Source organism: Syngnathus acus, chromosome 15, assembly GCF_901709675.1.
Source record: "Syngnathus acus chromosome 15, fSynAcu1.2, whole genome shotgun sequence".
Lineage (NCBI taxonomy): Eukaryota > Metazoa > Chordata > Actinopteri > Syngnathiformes > Syngnathidae > Syngnathus > Syngnathus acus.
This window is the reverse complement of record NC_051100.1, coordinates 5,954,291-5,970,045: the sequence shown is the minus strand read 5'-3', so window position 1 is coordinate 5,970,045 and position 15,755 is coordinate 5,954,291. Positions and strand designations below refer to the sequence as shown.

The following is a 15,755-nucleotide window of genomic DNA, read 5'->3' as shown; positions in this document are numbered from 1 at the left end:
AATCAATGATCAGTCGAGCCATGCGTGCGACGGGCCGCCACATCATGAAGAGCACCAGTGTGAGTGGCGAGATCTACGGCATGGAGCACGCAGATGGCAGCCAATCAGACACCGCCCTGGGAAGCTTGGGAAGTGGGATCAAAAAGCGGCGCTCCAGCCTCAGCCAACGTGTTGTTGCCATCTTGCCGTCGAGACGCAGTCGGAGTACCTCACAGCTCAGCCAGACAGGTCAGAGACTACCCAAAAAAATGATCATCAGTCATGTTTTGACTGAGAAAAAAAATGGTTGAGCACACATAAGCAAAAAAAAAAAAAAAAAGACAATACATTTAATCAGTATACATTCAATTTCATTCAATTTCTCATTTTCTTTCCTTACAGTCATGAACGTTTTCTACTTTTTGCCGTCTCGACAGTATAAAACTATCTGTCCTACATGCTAATACGTTTTTTCTGTCTTTCCAGTATTTTGGTTTTAGTTGTTGTTCACGGGATTTGTTGTGTTGTTTCAGAAGCGGCTGGTAAGGCGGTGGGCAGACAGAAAGGTAAACAAATTAGAAGGACAGTGTAGCATGGAGAGGAAGTTACAACAATAAGAAAACATTTTAAGACGGATTTAAGACTCACCTTAATATAATTTGCTTCATGCACCATTGAAGCACACAGCAAAATTATCAAGCAGCTAGCTCAACCATTTGAGCCTGTATTATTTTTTTAAATTGAGCAACTATTATGTTATCATTTTCAGCTTGTCACACCAGAGAGTTAGTAGCATGATTTGTTTGGGACCATACTACACAACCCATCCATTTATTTTTTCCGGGCTTTGTACCAGCAGTGGCTGGGAATCGAACGCATACGATGTGCGTCAAAGCAGCAGCATGTACCACTAAGATACCCATGCTTAGAGTGAGACGCTTTTCTTTCTGAATATATTCTACATAGAGTACATATAGACAGAAATTGGCAGCAAAAGATGAAATGCAGTTTACTAGAGCTTAGTCCCCGCCCTTCTTGACCTCTGTCTTCAGCACGCTTCCTTACTCCATCCTCTTCATCATCATTATTGCAGCATTCCAAGAAACTGGGAAGTCGGAAATCTCCAACCTATGATGAGGAAAGGCACTAAATCATAATATTATTCAAATTAATTGATTTATATAGGGAATAGTTTTTATTCAAATATTTTTTCATCACCATGTTTTTTTTTATTGATGTTTGACTAGTAAACTTTCAGGCCATCAAATGGAATATTTCCAACTTCCCAGATGTCTTCAATGCCGCTCAAGTTTCTAAGTGTGGTTCAGTTTTTGAAGAAGCCAATAAAAAAAGGCAATTTGTTTGTTGTATTGTGTTTGGATTTCTTAATTTCTTTTGTATTGTCTAATCAATGACCTGAACGTCAGGATCAAACTTTCACAGTTGGCTTTTAGAAAGGGCTGAACCAATTATTTTTGGATGCACAGAATGTTGATTGCATGCTTACTTCCTTTTATTTCAAAGTATCATATTTTGAACATGAGCGAAATACTCGTGCAATGCTAACAGTGGCTAAATAATAGATTTTAAAATCACAAGGTGTGCAAAATATGTAGAAACGGTTTTTGTTCAGGTCACATGGAGGATTTGTTGACCTGCATTGTTATATGTATCCTGTTATCAAGCTTGTCAGGCCTGCTTTAAAATCAACGCAAGTGAAAGTTAAACGCGTTTCTTTTTTGGCTGCAGAGGCATCAGCAGGTAAGAAGGCGGCCAAGGGTGGCGGCGGCAGCAGCATCCAAAGGAGCGTGGAGACGGGCATGGCGGTGGAGTACCCACGAGGAGGCTCAGCCATGAACCGTCAGGCCAGTAGAGAATCCACCGATGGTAGCATGAACAGCTACACCTCTGAGGGAAAGTATGTACACCACTGTCTGGTGCTCTCTCATGATCTCGGAAGTTGTCAACTAATGTGTGTGTGTGTGTGTGTGTGTGTGTGTGTGTGTGTGTGTGTGTGTGTGTGTGTGTGTGTGTGTGTGTGTGTGTGTGTGTGTGTGTGTGTGTGTGTGTGTGTGTGTGTGCCTGCCTCTATGTCTGTATTCTTGTATGTATGGATCAGTCTTATCTTCTCAGGAATGAGACTGGGTGCTGACAGCCAGTTCAGTGACTTTCTAGGTGGTTTAGGACCTGGTCAGCTGGTTGGCCGGCAAACACTGGCAACACCTGCAATGGGTGAGTCTTTTGTTTTGTTTTCTATGCTCGTTTAGAAACATGTCAGAAAATGAAGTTGGCTTATTGAATGTTAAAGATCATACAGTATGATTCGACTTATGTATTTCCCACACATGCAGGTGATGTTCAAATTGGTTTGATGGATAAGAAAGGACAGTTGGAGGTGGAGGTGATCAGGGCACGAGGCCTTACCCCCAAACCAGGCTCCAAATCCCTCCCAGGTTACCAACTTTTTCTTAATCCTACCTCATCCTATTCAAAATTTCTTTTTCTTTTTTAAATTCCTCTAATGTCATCGCTGTATCAACAGCTCCCTATGTCAAGGTGTACCTACTGGATAATGGAAGTTGTAAAGCCAAAAAGAAAACTAAGATTGCACGAAAGACCCTGGAGCCTCTGTACCAGCAGCATCTGCTATTTGACGAGAGTCCCCAGGGCAAGGTGCTTCAGGTAAATCTTCCCACTGAGCGTGTCTGTGTGTCTCTGCTTTACTGACTCAACCATCAAAAATAGATTCTCTGTGCAAATATAGAAAGGATTTACTATATTTAAACGAGATGATCATTGTATTTATTTATGGAGTGAAGATTTTGAAAATTATTTCTTCTTTTTTTCCCCCCGCTCTCAACACGCACTAGATTTTCTTTTGGACTAAGTACCGTGGTTTGTGTTTTTTGGGTGTTGCCTTGTCCTCTGTGTGCTGTGAACTTTTTGTCTCGTCAGCACTGCCCTCAACTCCTTAACTGCCCTTGTGTGATACCGCGCCTCTTTGTACACAATTCCATTCACATACTAAAAGTGCCCAGAATTTTTTAGGTCACAGTCCGGAAAATTACAATATAAATCATGCATAACATCAAATGTTGTCATTTTCCAATATTTTGATTTTCATAATGAACCATAAGGACTAAAAAAAAAAAAAAGCATTTCTTGAATTTAACTACAGTACAGAACAAAAAAATCTGTTCAAAACTGTTGTCAATTCGGTCCTTCTGTTTTGTCTCGCCTCTTTTTGTTCTGTGGTTGTCTCTGTGAGTGATTGATTCATGCCTCTTGTTCTATTTTGGTTTATTTATGTTGGTACCTTGATTTACGAGTGCACCAATCCCTTCTGAATCTATAGAAATTCAATCTCAGAGAGTCATTATCATATGAAGAATGTTTATTATACACTTTTTTTCTCTTCTAGGTGATAGTGTGGGGGGACTATGGACGATTGGACCACAAATGTTTTATGGGTGTAGCACAGATCTTATTGGAAGATTTGGACCTATCGAGCACGGTGATTGGATGGTACAAACTCTTTCCACCATCCTCGTTGGTAGATCCCACTCTAGCTCCACTCACGCGACTGGCGTCTCAGACATCATTGGACAGCTCAGGACCACCCCCGGGTGTTCGGTCCTAGTGACCGTGATGACCGTCAAATGTTCAAAAACTCTTAAATGACAAAACGGAGGAACCTAACTATTGGACCACAATGGAGCAGAGGGTGACCGCGGGAAAAGAAGACCTCAGTCTACCAATAAAAAGCCAGACGGAGAGACAGGGAATAAGAGTGACAGAGAGAGCAGGCGGGAAAAATCTAGCCAATCAAAGCTGAGTCAGAGTCTGACAATCATTTCTCACACCTTTACTTCTTTATCTACTGTACTTGAGCCTTTTCTTTGTGCAAACCTTTGCCTTTGTTCCTCCAAGATGGAGATTTTCTTTTCACTTTGTTGATCAAAATCTCTTTTGTCTAACTTTATTGTTGTGCACCCAATTAGAATCCTTCACGAGTCAGGAGTGCTGTAAACAATGGAGGGAGTTGGTCACATTTCAAACTGACACGTTTTCATGCAGACTAACGGCTGCTCCATTGGCATTGCCAAGGTAGCGGTACAAGTGTAGCTGAGCACGAGGGGCTGCTCTTTGGCATGGTGTACTTAACTTTTAAGTTAAAGGAGCCTTGTGAGACATGAAAGCAAGCACAAGAAAAGCTTGAGTCTTCTATGACAGTATGATAGAGACAAATGAGTTTTGCTCTTTGTCTGAACAAAAGGAAAAAGAGGCCAAATTCCATATGTGCATTGTATATTTGATTTGAAATGGGTTTTTTTTGTCTTTGTTTAGTCAAGAGTTCCGGGACCGTGTGGTGCAAACTCTTTGTATTTTTTTTAACCGTTTTAGAACAACGCTTTTGAGCAAAGGCCACTATCAGGTTGTCCAAACAACGTAATCGGAACCCCCGCGCCCCGTTCTGTTTCACCTGTTAAAGGGAGCAGCATGATCTTGGGATGCCCTGTCCGACGCCCAGCTGCATGCACGTTTGTTTTTGTTTTTTTACTTTAATGTCATTTTTGTTTTGATCTCTTCCTTGTCTTTTTTTTAATAGAAAATGTCAATGACATGAATGTTAGTCAATTCTTAAAAAAAAAGGTTTTAAAAAGAGAGATAGGACGTGTCTTAGTTTTACATAATTTTAGGCCAGCTTGTATGTTGCATGTTCTTGTACAGTTTGCTTGTACTGAATATGAATACAAACCGAGAAAAGCCAAGCCATCCCCCCGGCCCCGATAACGGGCCGACTCCACCCGGGCCACACCTTCCACTCTGGGTCGAAATATTCATATCAGGAATTCTCCACGGTAAAATGTCATTGTTTCTATTTTTCTTTCAAGCCCTTTGAACGACAGCGCTGTTCTGTAGTACGGAGCATAGCTGAGACCCCGGTGGGTGATGATGAGGATGTAACTGTCATGTCACTTTGTCGGGCTCCAGACCAATAGAGAATGTGTGAAAAACAGTTACATGTATATGAAGTACTTTTAAGAGTTTGAGAGAAATTATAAAGATAGATATATATATATATGAATATAGAAAAAGTGTATCTGCCTGTCTCCAATACACACATGCACACCTTGTACATAGAAAATAATGAGACGATATTAACGAGAGAAATGTCAGTGACACGTAAACATTCCTGTTGTTTTGTTTGTTTTTCCTGAGAGAGGAATGTGCACCCTTTGCTGAACTCAAGCTGCTGAGCGGTTCTGAGCCACAGGGGGCGTGCTAAAAGGCCTTTCTCGACCCACTCTCTAAGTTGTTAAAGGAAAATTTTAGAAATACTAGTTTTTCCTTTGAAGAATCCCTCTCCTCCTGTTTCGGTGAGGACCGGACTCCTAAAGCCAATGAAGAATCTGACTTTACAGACCTATGTTGCAAAATGTTTGTGTTGAAAAACTTGGCAGCGTGGCCGACTGCCCTTTCCTTTGTCAGTATTATTCCTGGAATACTGATTGTTTACAGCCCATGGCTCCCCGAACCCAAACGATGACGCTAGATGAAAGATGGAGAAGTATTCACTGCAACGGTTCTTGTTTGTATAACAGATGTGGCTCTACTGACGTGTATGTTTTATATTCAAGAGTTCATTTTTATTATTTACAAATAAAAGACTGTGCAGAAGAAGATAGCTGCTCTTTCCAAGGAAGAGGCCTCATTCTTACCGTGAAGCAACTCTTGTCACGGGAACTTGTGTCGTGGCTAAAGGTGCTACAATACAAAGAAAGACTCTTGTGGACTACTAAAAAAAAGTACAATGTCCTTTCAGCTTGATCCTGGATCCACTCAAAGAAGAAACGCTTAGTCATACAGTATTTCCCATGTTTTAATACAACTTAAGTTAAAATAGTATTACTATTTAAAAACAGTAAGGCAAAGCAGTAAACATGAAGGCAGAAGAGCACACCTTCCTGGGCTCAATTTTTGGAAGCACTCTGAATAGCTAAACAGCACATTTGAACAACGTTCCGAGTTTCCAAACAGTCTGAGTGAAGCAGTGTGCATAATGTTCATGGTCTCAGTTTTTGTAAAAATTACCCTTCAAAAATTTTAATTTCTTGACTGGTTCAATGTAAAAGGAAGATAATTTGTCATGGGCGGAGACAGGGCACCATGTGCAGGATGGATTTTATCTACTTGGGGGAAAGCTGGACAACAGGGAGCAACACGAGAAGCATACAGGATGGCAACTTGGGGTAACAGCCAGGTAGCATAACGGCTAGCAACGTGGCCAGACAACAGGTAGGGCAACAGAAGGAATTGAAACAGAGTGCTGGGTGTGCGGGGTTTATATAGGGCGGCTAACAAGTCGGGAGCAGGTGTTGAAATGAGCCGGAGGTGCGGTCAATCGGCGTAAATGCAGCCGACGGAACGGGAGGGGCAGGAGAGATGAGCTGTCCATGGTACTGATCATGCGAAGGCAAGACAACTTTGTAACCCTAACCTTGATTTAAAACCCTAGTCGGAAACCCTAACCCTAGCTTGAAACCCTAATTAGCAATGGCAAAACTCCTTGGAAACCCTGGTCGGAAACCCTAACCCTAGTTTTGAAAGCCTAGTTAGAAACCCTAATCTTAGAAACCCTAAAAGTAGTTTGAAACCCTCGTTGGAAACCCTAACCTTAGCTTTAAAACCTAGTTTGTAACCCTAAGCTTGGTTTAAAACCCTAGTCGGAAACCCTACCCCTTGTTTGAAACTTTAATTAGCGATGGCAAAACTCCTTGGAAACCCTGGTCGGAAACCCTAACCCTAGTTTTGAAAGCCTAGTTAGAAACCCTGATCTTAGAAACCATAAAAGTAGTTTGAAACCCTCGTTGGAAACCCTAACCCTAGCATTAAAACCAAGTTTGTAACCCTAACCTTTGTTTAAAACCCTGGTCGGAAACCCTAACCCTAGTTTGAAACCCTAAATAGCAATGGCAAAACTCCTTGGAAACCCTCGTCGGAAACCCTAACCCTCGTTTTGAAAGCCTAGTTAGAAACCCTAATCTTAGAAACCCTAAAAGTAGTTTGAAACCCTCGTTGGAAACCCTAACCCTAGCTTTAAAACCTAGTTTGAAACCCTAACCTATGTTTAAAACCCTAGTCGGAAACCCTGAGCCTAGTTTGAAACCCTAATTAGCGATGGCAAAACTCCTTGGAAACCCTAGTCGGAAACCCTAACCCTAGTTTTGAAAGCCTAGTTAGAAACCCTAACCCTAACCCTAACTCTAGTTTTGAAAGCCTAGTTAGAAACCCCAACCCTAATCCTAACCCTAACCCTAACCCTAACCCTAACTTTGGAAACCCTAGTCGAAAACCCTAACCCTAGTTTTGAAAGCCTAGGTAGAAACCCTAATCTTAGAAACCCTAAAAGTAGTTTGAAAGCCTCGTTGGAAACCTTAAGCCTAGCTTTAAAACCTAGTTTGTAACCCTAACCTTGGTTTAAAACCCTAGTCGGAAACCCTAACCCTAGTTTGAAACCCTAAATAGCAATGGCAAAACTCCTTGGAAACCCTGGTCGGAAACCCTAACCCTCGTTTTGAAAGCCTAGTTAGAAACCCTAATTTTAGAAACTCTAAAAGTAGTTTGAAACCCTCATTGAAAACCCTAACCCTAGCTTTAAAGCCTAGTTTGAAACCCTAACCTATGTTTAAAACCCTAGTCGGAAACCCTACCCCTTGTTTGAAACTTTAATTAGCGATGGCAAAACTCCTTGGAAACCCTGGTCGGAAACCCTAACCCTAGTTTTGAAAGCCTAGTTAGAAACCCTGATCTTAGAAACCATAAAAGTAGTTTGAAACCCTCGTTGGAAACCCTAACCCTAGCATTAAAACCAAGTTTGTAACCCTAACCTTTGTTTAAAACCCTGGTCGGAAACCCTAACCCTAGTTTGAAACCCTAAATAGCAATGGCAAAACTCCTTGGAAACCCTCGTCGGAAACCCTAACCCTCGTTTTGAAAGCCTAGTTAGAAACCCTAATCTTAGAAACCCTAAAAGTAGTTTGAAACCCTCGTTGGAAACCCTAACCCTAGCTTTAAAACCTAGTTTGAAACCCTAACCTATGTTTAAAACCCTAGTCGGAAACCCTGAGCCTAGTTTGAAACCCTAATTAGCGATGGCAAAACTCCTTGGAAACCCTAGTCGGAAACCCTAACCCTAGTTTTGAAAGCCTAGTTAGAAACCCTAACCCTAACCCTAACTCTAGTTTTGAAAGCCTAGTTAGTAACCCTAACCCTAACCCTAACCCTAACCCTAACCCTAACTCTAACCCTAACTCTAACCCTAACCTAACCCTAAGTCTAACCCTAACCCTAACCCTAACCCTAGTTTTGAAAGCCTAGTTAGAAACCCCAACCCTAATCCTAACCCTAACCCTAACCCTAACTTTGGAAACCCTAGTCGAAAACCCTAACCCTAGTTTTGAAAGCCTAGGTAGAAACCCTAATCTTAGAAACCCTAAAAGTAGTTTGAAAGCCTCGTTGGAAACCTTAAGCCTAGCTTTAAAACCTAGTTTGTAACCCTAACCTTGGTTTAAAACCCTAGTCGGAAACCCTAACCCTAGTTTGAAACCCTAAATAGCAATGGCAAAACTCCTTGGAAACCCTGGTCGGAAACCCTAACCCTCGTTTTGAAAGCCTAGTTAGAAACCCTAATTTTAGAAACTCTAAAAGTAGTTTGAAACCCTCGTTGAAAACCCTAACCCTAGCTTTAAAACCTAGTTTGAAACCCTAACCTATGTTTAAAACCCTAGTCGGAAACCCTACCCCTTGTTTGAAACTTTACTTAGCGATGGCAAAACTCCTTGGAAACCCTGGTCGGAAACCCTAACCCTAGTTTTGAAAGCCTAGTTAGAAACCCTGATCTTAGAAACCATAAAAGTAGTTTGAAACCCTCGTTGGAAACCCTAACCCTAGCATTAAAACCAAGTTTGTAACCCTAACCTTTGTTTAAAACCCTGGTCGGAAACCCTAACCCTAGTTTGAAACCCTAAATAGCAATGGCAAAACTCCTTGGAAACCCTCGTCGGAAACCCTAACCCTCGTTTTGAAAGCCTAGTTAGAAACCCTAATCTTAGAAACCCTAAAAGTAGTTTGAAACCCTCGTTGGAAACCCTAACCCTAGCTTTAAAACCTAGTTTGAAACCCTAACCTATGTTTAAAACCCTAGTCGGAAACCCTGAGCCTAGTTTGAAACCCTAATTAGCGATGGCAAAACTCCTTGGAAACCCTAGTCGGAAACCCTAACCCTAGTTTTGAAAGCCTAGTTAGAAACCCTAACCCTAACCCTAACTCTAGTTTTGAAAGCCTAGTTAGTAACCCTAACCCTAACCCTAACTCTAACTCTAACCCTAACTCTAACCCTAACCTAACCCTAAGTCTAACCCTAACCCTAACCCTAACCCTAGTTTTGAAAGCCTAGTTAGAAACCCCAACCCTAATCCTAACCCTAACCCTAACCCTAACCCTAACTTTGGAAACCCTAGTCGAAAACCCTAACCCTAGTTTTGAAAGCCTAGGTAGAAACCCTAATCTTAGAAACCCTAAAAGTAGTTTGAAAGCCTCGTTGGAAACCTTAAGCCTAGCTTTAAAACCTAGTTTGTAACCCTAACCTTGGTTTAAAACCCTAGTCGGAAACCCTAACCCTAGTTTGAAACCCTAAATAGCAATGGCAAAACTCCTTGGAAACCCTGGTCGGAAACCCTAACCCTCGTTTTGAAAGCCTAGTTAGAAACCCTAATTTTAGAAACTCTAAAAGTAGTTTGAAACCCTCATTGAAAACCCTAACCCTAGCTTTAAAACCTAGTTTGAAACCCTAACCTATGTTTAAAACCCTAGTCGGAAACCCTACCCCTTGTTTGAAACTTTAATTAGCGATGGCAAAACTCCTTGGAAACCCTGGTCGGAAACCCTAACCCTAGTTTTGAAAGCCTAGTTAGAAACCCTGATCTTAGAAACCATAAAAGTAGTTTGAAACCCTCGTTGGAAACCCTAACCCTAGCATTAAAACCAAGTTTGTAACCCTAACCTTTGTTTAAAACCCTGGTCGGAAACCCTAACCCTAGTTTGAAACCCTAAATAGCAATGGCAAAACTCCTTGGAAACCCTCGTCGGAAACCCTAACCCTCGTTTTGAAAGCCTAGTTAGAAACCCTAATCTTAGAAACCCTAAAAGTAGTTTGAAACCCTCGTTGGAAACCCTAACCCTAGCTTTAAAACCTAGTTTGAAACCCTAACCTATGTTTAAAACCCTAGTCGGAAACCCTGAGCCTAGTTTGAAACCCTAATTAGCGATGGCAAAACTCCTTGGAAACCCTAGTCGGAAACCCTAACCCTAGTTTTGAAAGCCTAGTTAGAAACCCTAACCCTAACCCTAACTCTAGTTTTGAAAGCCTAGTTAGTAACCCTAACCCTAACCCTAACCCTAACCCTAACCCTAACCCTAACTCTAACTCTAACTCTAACCCTAACTCTAACCCTAACCTAACCCTAAGTCTAACCCTAACCCTAACCCTAGTTTTGAAAGCCTAGTTAGAAACCCCAACCCTAATCCTAACCCTAACCCTAACCCTAACTTTGGAAACCCTAGTCGAAAACCCTAACCCTAGTTTTGAAAGCCTAGGTAGAAACCCTAATCTTAGAAACCCTAAAAGTAGTTTGAAAGCCTCGTTGGAAACCTTAAGCCTAGCTTTAAAACCTAGTTTGTAACCCTAACCTTGGTTTAAAACCCTAGTCGGAAACCCTAACCCTAGTTTGAAACCCTAAATAGCAATGGCAAAACTCCTTGGAAACCCTGGTCGGAAACCCTAACCCTCGTTTTGAAAGCCTAGTTAGAAACCCTAATTTTAGAAACTCTAAAAGTAGTTTGAAACCCTCGTTGAAAACCCTAACCCTAGCTTTAAAACCTAGTTTGAAACCCTAACCTATGTTTAAAACCCTAGTCGGAAACCCTACCCCTTGTTTGAAACTTTACTTAGCGATGGCAAAACTCCTTGGAAACCCTGGTCGGAAACCCTAACCCTAGTTTTGAAAGCCTAGTTAGAAACCCTGATCTTAGAAACCATAAAAGTAGTTTGAAACCCTCGTTGGAAACCCTAACCCTAGCATTAAAACCAAGTTTGTAACCCTAACCTTTGTTTAAAACCCTGGTCGGAAACCCTAACCCTAGTTTGAAACCCTAAATAGCAATGGCAAAACTCCTTGGAAACCCTCGTCGGAAACCCTAACCCTCGTTTTGAAAGCCTAGTTAGAAACCCTAATCTTAGAAACCCTAAAAGTAGTTTGAAACCCTCGTTGGAAACCCTAACCCTAGCTTTAAAACCTAGTTTGAAACCCTAACCTATGTTTAAAACCCTAGTCGGAAACCCTGAGCCTAGTTTGAAACCCTAATTAGCGATGGCAAAACTCCTTGGAAACCCGAGTCGGAAACCCTAACCCTAGTTTTGAAAGCCTAGTTAGAAACCCTAACCCTAACTCTAGTTTTGAAAGCCTAGTTAGTAACCCTAACCCTAACCCTAACTCTAACTCTAACTCTAACCCTAACTCTAACCCTAACCTAACCCTAAGTCTAACCCTAACCCTAACCCTAACCCTAACCCTAGTTTTGAAAGCCTAGTTAGAAACCCCAACCCTAATCCTAACCCTAACCCTAACCCTAACTTTGGAAACCCTAGTCGAAAACCCTAACCCTAGTTTTGAAAGCCTAGGTAGAAACCCTAATCTTAGAAACCCTAAAAGTAGTTTGAAAGCCTCGTTGGAAACCTTAAGCCTAGCTTTAAAACCTAGTTTGTAACCCTAACCTTGGTTTAAAACCCTAGTCGGAAACCCTAACCCTAGTTTGAAACCCTAAATAGCAATGGCAAAACTCCTTGGAAACCCTGGTCGGAAACCCTAACCCTCGTTTTGAAAGCCTAGTTAGAAACCCTAATTTTAGAAACTCTAAAAGTAGTTTGAAACCCTCGTTGAAAACCCTAACCCTAGCTTTAAAACCTAGTTTGAAACCCTAACCTATGTTTAAAACTCTTGTCGGAAACCCTGAGCCTAGTTTGAAACCCTAATTAGCGATGGCAAAACTCCTTGGAAACCCTAGTCGGAAACCCTAACCCTAGTTTTGAAAGCCTAGTTAGAAACCCTAACCCTAACTCTAGTTTTGAAAGCCTAGTTAGTAACCCTAACCCTAACTCTAACCCTAACCTAACCCTAAGTCTAACCCTAACCCTAACCCTAGTTTTGAAAACCTAGTTAGAAACCCTAACCCTAACCCTAACCCCAACCCTAATCCTAACCCTAACTTTGGAAACCCTAGTCGAAAACCCTAACCCTAGTTTTGAAAGCCTAATCTTAGAAACCCTAAAAGTAGTTTGAAAGCCTCGTTGGAAACCTTAAGCCTAGCTTTAAAACCTAGTTTGTAACCCTAACCTTGGTTTAAAACCCTAGTCGGAAACCCTAACCCTAGTTTGAAACCCTAATTAGTAGGGGTGTAACGATTCATCGATACACATCGATTAATCGATATAATGCTCTACGATTTGTTGGCATCGATGCTAAACGTAAACATCGATCTATATCGCCCGTTTTTGACCTCGGACATTAGACAGTCGCGTCTAAAATAAAGTCGCTTATTTTGAAATCCAGTTCATTGTTGCTTGCTTCCTCTTTCCGGGAGCAGTGCGCGGCGTGTTGTGTTGTGAGCAGAGCAGGCACGTGAAAGGGGAGCCGACAACTACGCGGCTCCTGGGCTGGTGCTATGGCTAGTGTCCAAGAAGACGAGGAAATTCGCTCCCCTTTGGGCTTCAAGTCATTCGTTTCGAAGCAATTTGTAATTTCCTAAATAAAGAGTTTGCAGTACCTTGTTGATTTTGCGTATGAATTGTTATAAATCAGGATATTGTTCTATATCGATCGTAGAGCACTATATCGTGATGTATCGTGAATGAATCACAGCAGGCTTTAAGATATCGGCAAATATCGTATCGTGTTCTTTGTATCGATATGATATCGTATCGTTACAAAACCCGCGATTTACACCCCTACAAGACATACATTGCAAGAAAACCGTCAAGATTGCGATAAAAACTGTAATAGATGGAATTATAGTCACAAATGAAACCTAAGGTATTTTTCAATTAATTTTTACGTGCAAGTCATTTTACTTGAATCAGTATGACCTAAAATTTTATGGGTGCAAAAACATTTACTTGGGAAGCAAATACATTTGTCATTTGCACTATATTTCTGATAAAAGGATGGAAATGTGCAACGTTTGGCAGCGACAAAAAAAATATTTAAATTAAAAAAATTAATGAATCAGCAAACGTATTGGCCATACATGAACGAGTAGATGGATAATATAATTGCACTATCTCAAACTTTGCGGGGCAAGATGTCATTATTTTAATGTGGGTCTTGGGACTCTGAGAGCTTTAATAAGTTTTTTTTTTTTTTAGGTGGTACTTGATGCAAAAAGTTTGGCAAGCACGGTTTTAGACCATTAAAACCATAAAGCGTACAGCATAAATTGTAAAATGGCAATTATTAAAATGTTGCCGAGACGCTAGAGTTCCAGATTTTCACCATCCACGTGAGCATCATCGCCAGCAGTTTTATGGCGTAGTCATCATCAGTCTTGTTGAATGTAGCAGCTTGATGGCTTGGGAGATGACTGATTGCCGCCTCGCTGTCGGCCTCTGCCTCTCTGGACCTCCATGCTGCAAAGCTGCACGCTGAGAAGTCGCTTCAAAGCTCTTTATTGCCACCTTGTGGCGTGATTGGACAATGGTATTGGAAACCAGGGACAATACTCGTCCTCACTTTTTAATGAAACCAAAACCTTTGGAAGGAGAAGATGAAGGTGATGGCAACATTTTTTTACTTTTTTTATTATAAATGAATTTTGGGATTTCATATGACTGAGCAACAAATAGGTCAAATGTGGTCATTCAGAACATAAACCTTTTTAAAACGTTGAGCGTGCAAATCAGATTGCGCACTTGACCCCTCCCTTTAAAAAAAGCTTTCGAAATTGGATATTTATATAGATTTTTTGTTTTCTTTGCTTTACATTTGGGATTATTAACTTATTTAAAGCAGAAATGTATCATGTGTATTTATCAAAGATTATGGCACAGGACAGCTTTGTCTACATTAAGTATTTAAGATATATTAAAAACGACTGCAACACAACACAAAGATCCCGTAATCGACATTTCGTTTGAATAATTTCGTGCTTGTTCAATAATACTTTTGTTTATCATATTTCTCGGATCGGTGTGTTTACTGCAATGGTGCGTGCTGCAATGCATCACAGATGATGACTAAATATATGAAATAGTCGATTGGTTCTAGGAGTAGTCGGCGTGCGTGACTGTATATATTGACAATAGCCTGTTTGAAACTTGCATGGTTTAGATATTTCGTTTACGTTAATGAAAAATATGATACATTCATTTCCTGAATTGTATTCACTTATACGTTGAAAAAATGCTGCAAGACTTTAGCAGAAAATATTTACAATTATGCGCATGGCAACAATTTAATTCTGCCTTTAAATAAGGTTCGTCTCTGTCAGAGAGATAGGTTAATGTAGAAATACTTAATTTGTAGGTGAGCATTGCGGTCCAAGATGATTTCGCTGGCTTGCATAAAAAAAAAAAAAGACTTGGATAAACGTCCAATGCATTATTAGTGCGGATGTGGGTAAACGTTGTTAGACTCCAAATTTTATTTTCCAAATTGCTATTTTACGCAAATGAACATCTATCTTCATGCATCAAACTTTCTGGAGTTCACCAAACTTCAGTTTGCCCCTTTATAAATTGTAAGACCTATTGTGGTTGTATATTGTAATCAATATTCTTTGATTTATATGCTACATTCCCATAATTTAAATGATCACGTGAAATTTCCCATTAAAAATAATTAAAAATAATAATAAAAAAATACTCAATAATCCAATGCACTGTTTATTGCACGATTAATGTTTTACGGGGGTTGTGCATGTGTAAACAAACATTAAGAGTGTAACCTATAATTGGTCAATTATGATAATAATAGGTCCTCTTGGTCTCCAGAGATGCGCTACATGAACACACAAGTCGGGGAGTCAGATGGCATTAGACGCAGGGACTTTGCCAGTAATGGAGGCTTTCTGGTTAAGAGGCAGACTGAAACAGAAGGGTGTCATGTCAGATTAGATTTGTTATTTCCCCCCTCGGTGTTAATGGTTTGAAAGGCCCCCTAGTTTGCTTCAGAGCCCATTAGAAAGTGGCGGCCGTGATACAGCCGTCATTACCGCGCTGTTCCCCCCGCACCGCCGCTTAATCTAATTAGATAGCCCGGCTCCTGCCTTTTGGGGAAGGGGGTGGGGGGGATACTCCTTCTATTGATATTCATTAAAAATACATGATTTATCACTAAGCTCTCTGAGGTACGACTGCGTGCAGCCGTTCCAAGGTAGAAACAGTGTTCTTTGGACTGTTGCGGATTTCTTCCGCTGCAATTTCTTGTGCAATCATATGATTTGGAAACTGAATAATAATAATAATAATAATAATAATAAATTAAAACTTTTTTTCTATCAGAAATATATGTATATGTATATGAGGTGGCTAAGTCTGTATATTTTGTCCATGTTGTAGTTCTGTCTGTCTGTCTGTCTATCTGTCTGTCTCTATGTATTTATCGGTACAATTATTTATTCATGTAGTGTATATAGTTTATTCTTATTCCTCTTTCATCAAT

The 15,755-nt window shown here is 40.6% G+C and overlaps 1 protein-coding gene and 1 long non-coding RNA gene across 8 annotated transcripts in view; one reads left to right on the top strand and one right to left on the bottom strand.

Moving 5' to 3' along the window:
- Positions 1 to 5,668, top strand: part of LOC119134458 (regulating synaptic membrane exocytosis protein 1-like) — a 32,850-nt gene extending 27,182 nt beyond the window's left edge. For 5 of the 7 annotated variants that reach the window (XM_037271138.1, XM_037271136.1, XM_037271137.1 and 2 more), the window contains 7 exons: positions 14 to 228; positions 513 to 545; positions 1,729 to 1,897; positions 2,099 to 2,211; positions 2,331 to 2,432; positions 2,522 to 2,661; positions 3,401 to 3,619. In XM_037271138.1, coding sequence (XP_037127033.1) covers positions 14 to 228; positions 513 to 545; positions 1,729 to 1,897; positions 2,099 to 2,211; positions 2,331 to 2,432; positions 2,522 to 2,661; positions 3,401 to 3,619 — 991 coding nt within the window. Of the gene's footprint in view, positions 1 to 13; positions 229 to 512; positions 546 to 1,728; positions 1,898 to 2,098; positions 2,212 to 2,330; positions 2,433 to 2,521; positions 2,662 to 3,400 lie in introns of all 7 variants that reach the window. The other 2 variants (XM_037271140.1, XM_037271139.1) reach the window with 1 other exon arrangement.
- A 174-nt stretch (positions 5,669 to 5,842) lies between these two features.
- On the bottom strand, positions 5,843 to 15,587 carry LOC119134461. The gene is made up of 2 exons (XR_005100344.1): positions 13,059 to 15,587; positions 5,843 to 6,466 (listed from the first exon to the last, which is right to left on the bottom strand). It is a non-coding gene; the product is annotated as an uncharacterized LOC119134461 (long non-coding RNA).
- Positions 15,588 to 15,755: the final 168 nt, after the last annotated feature.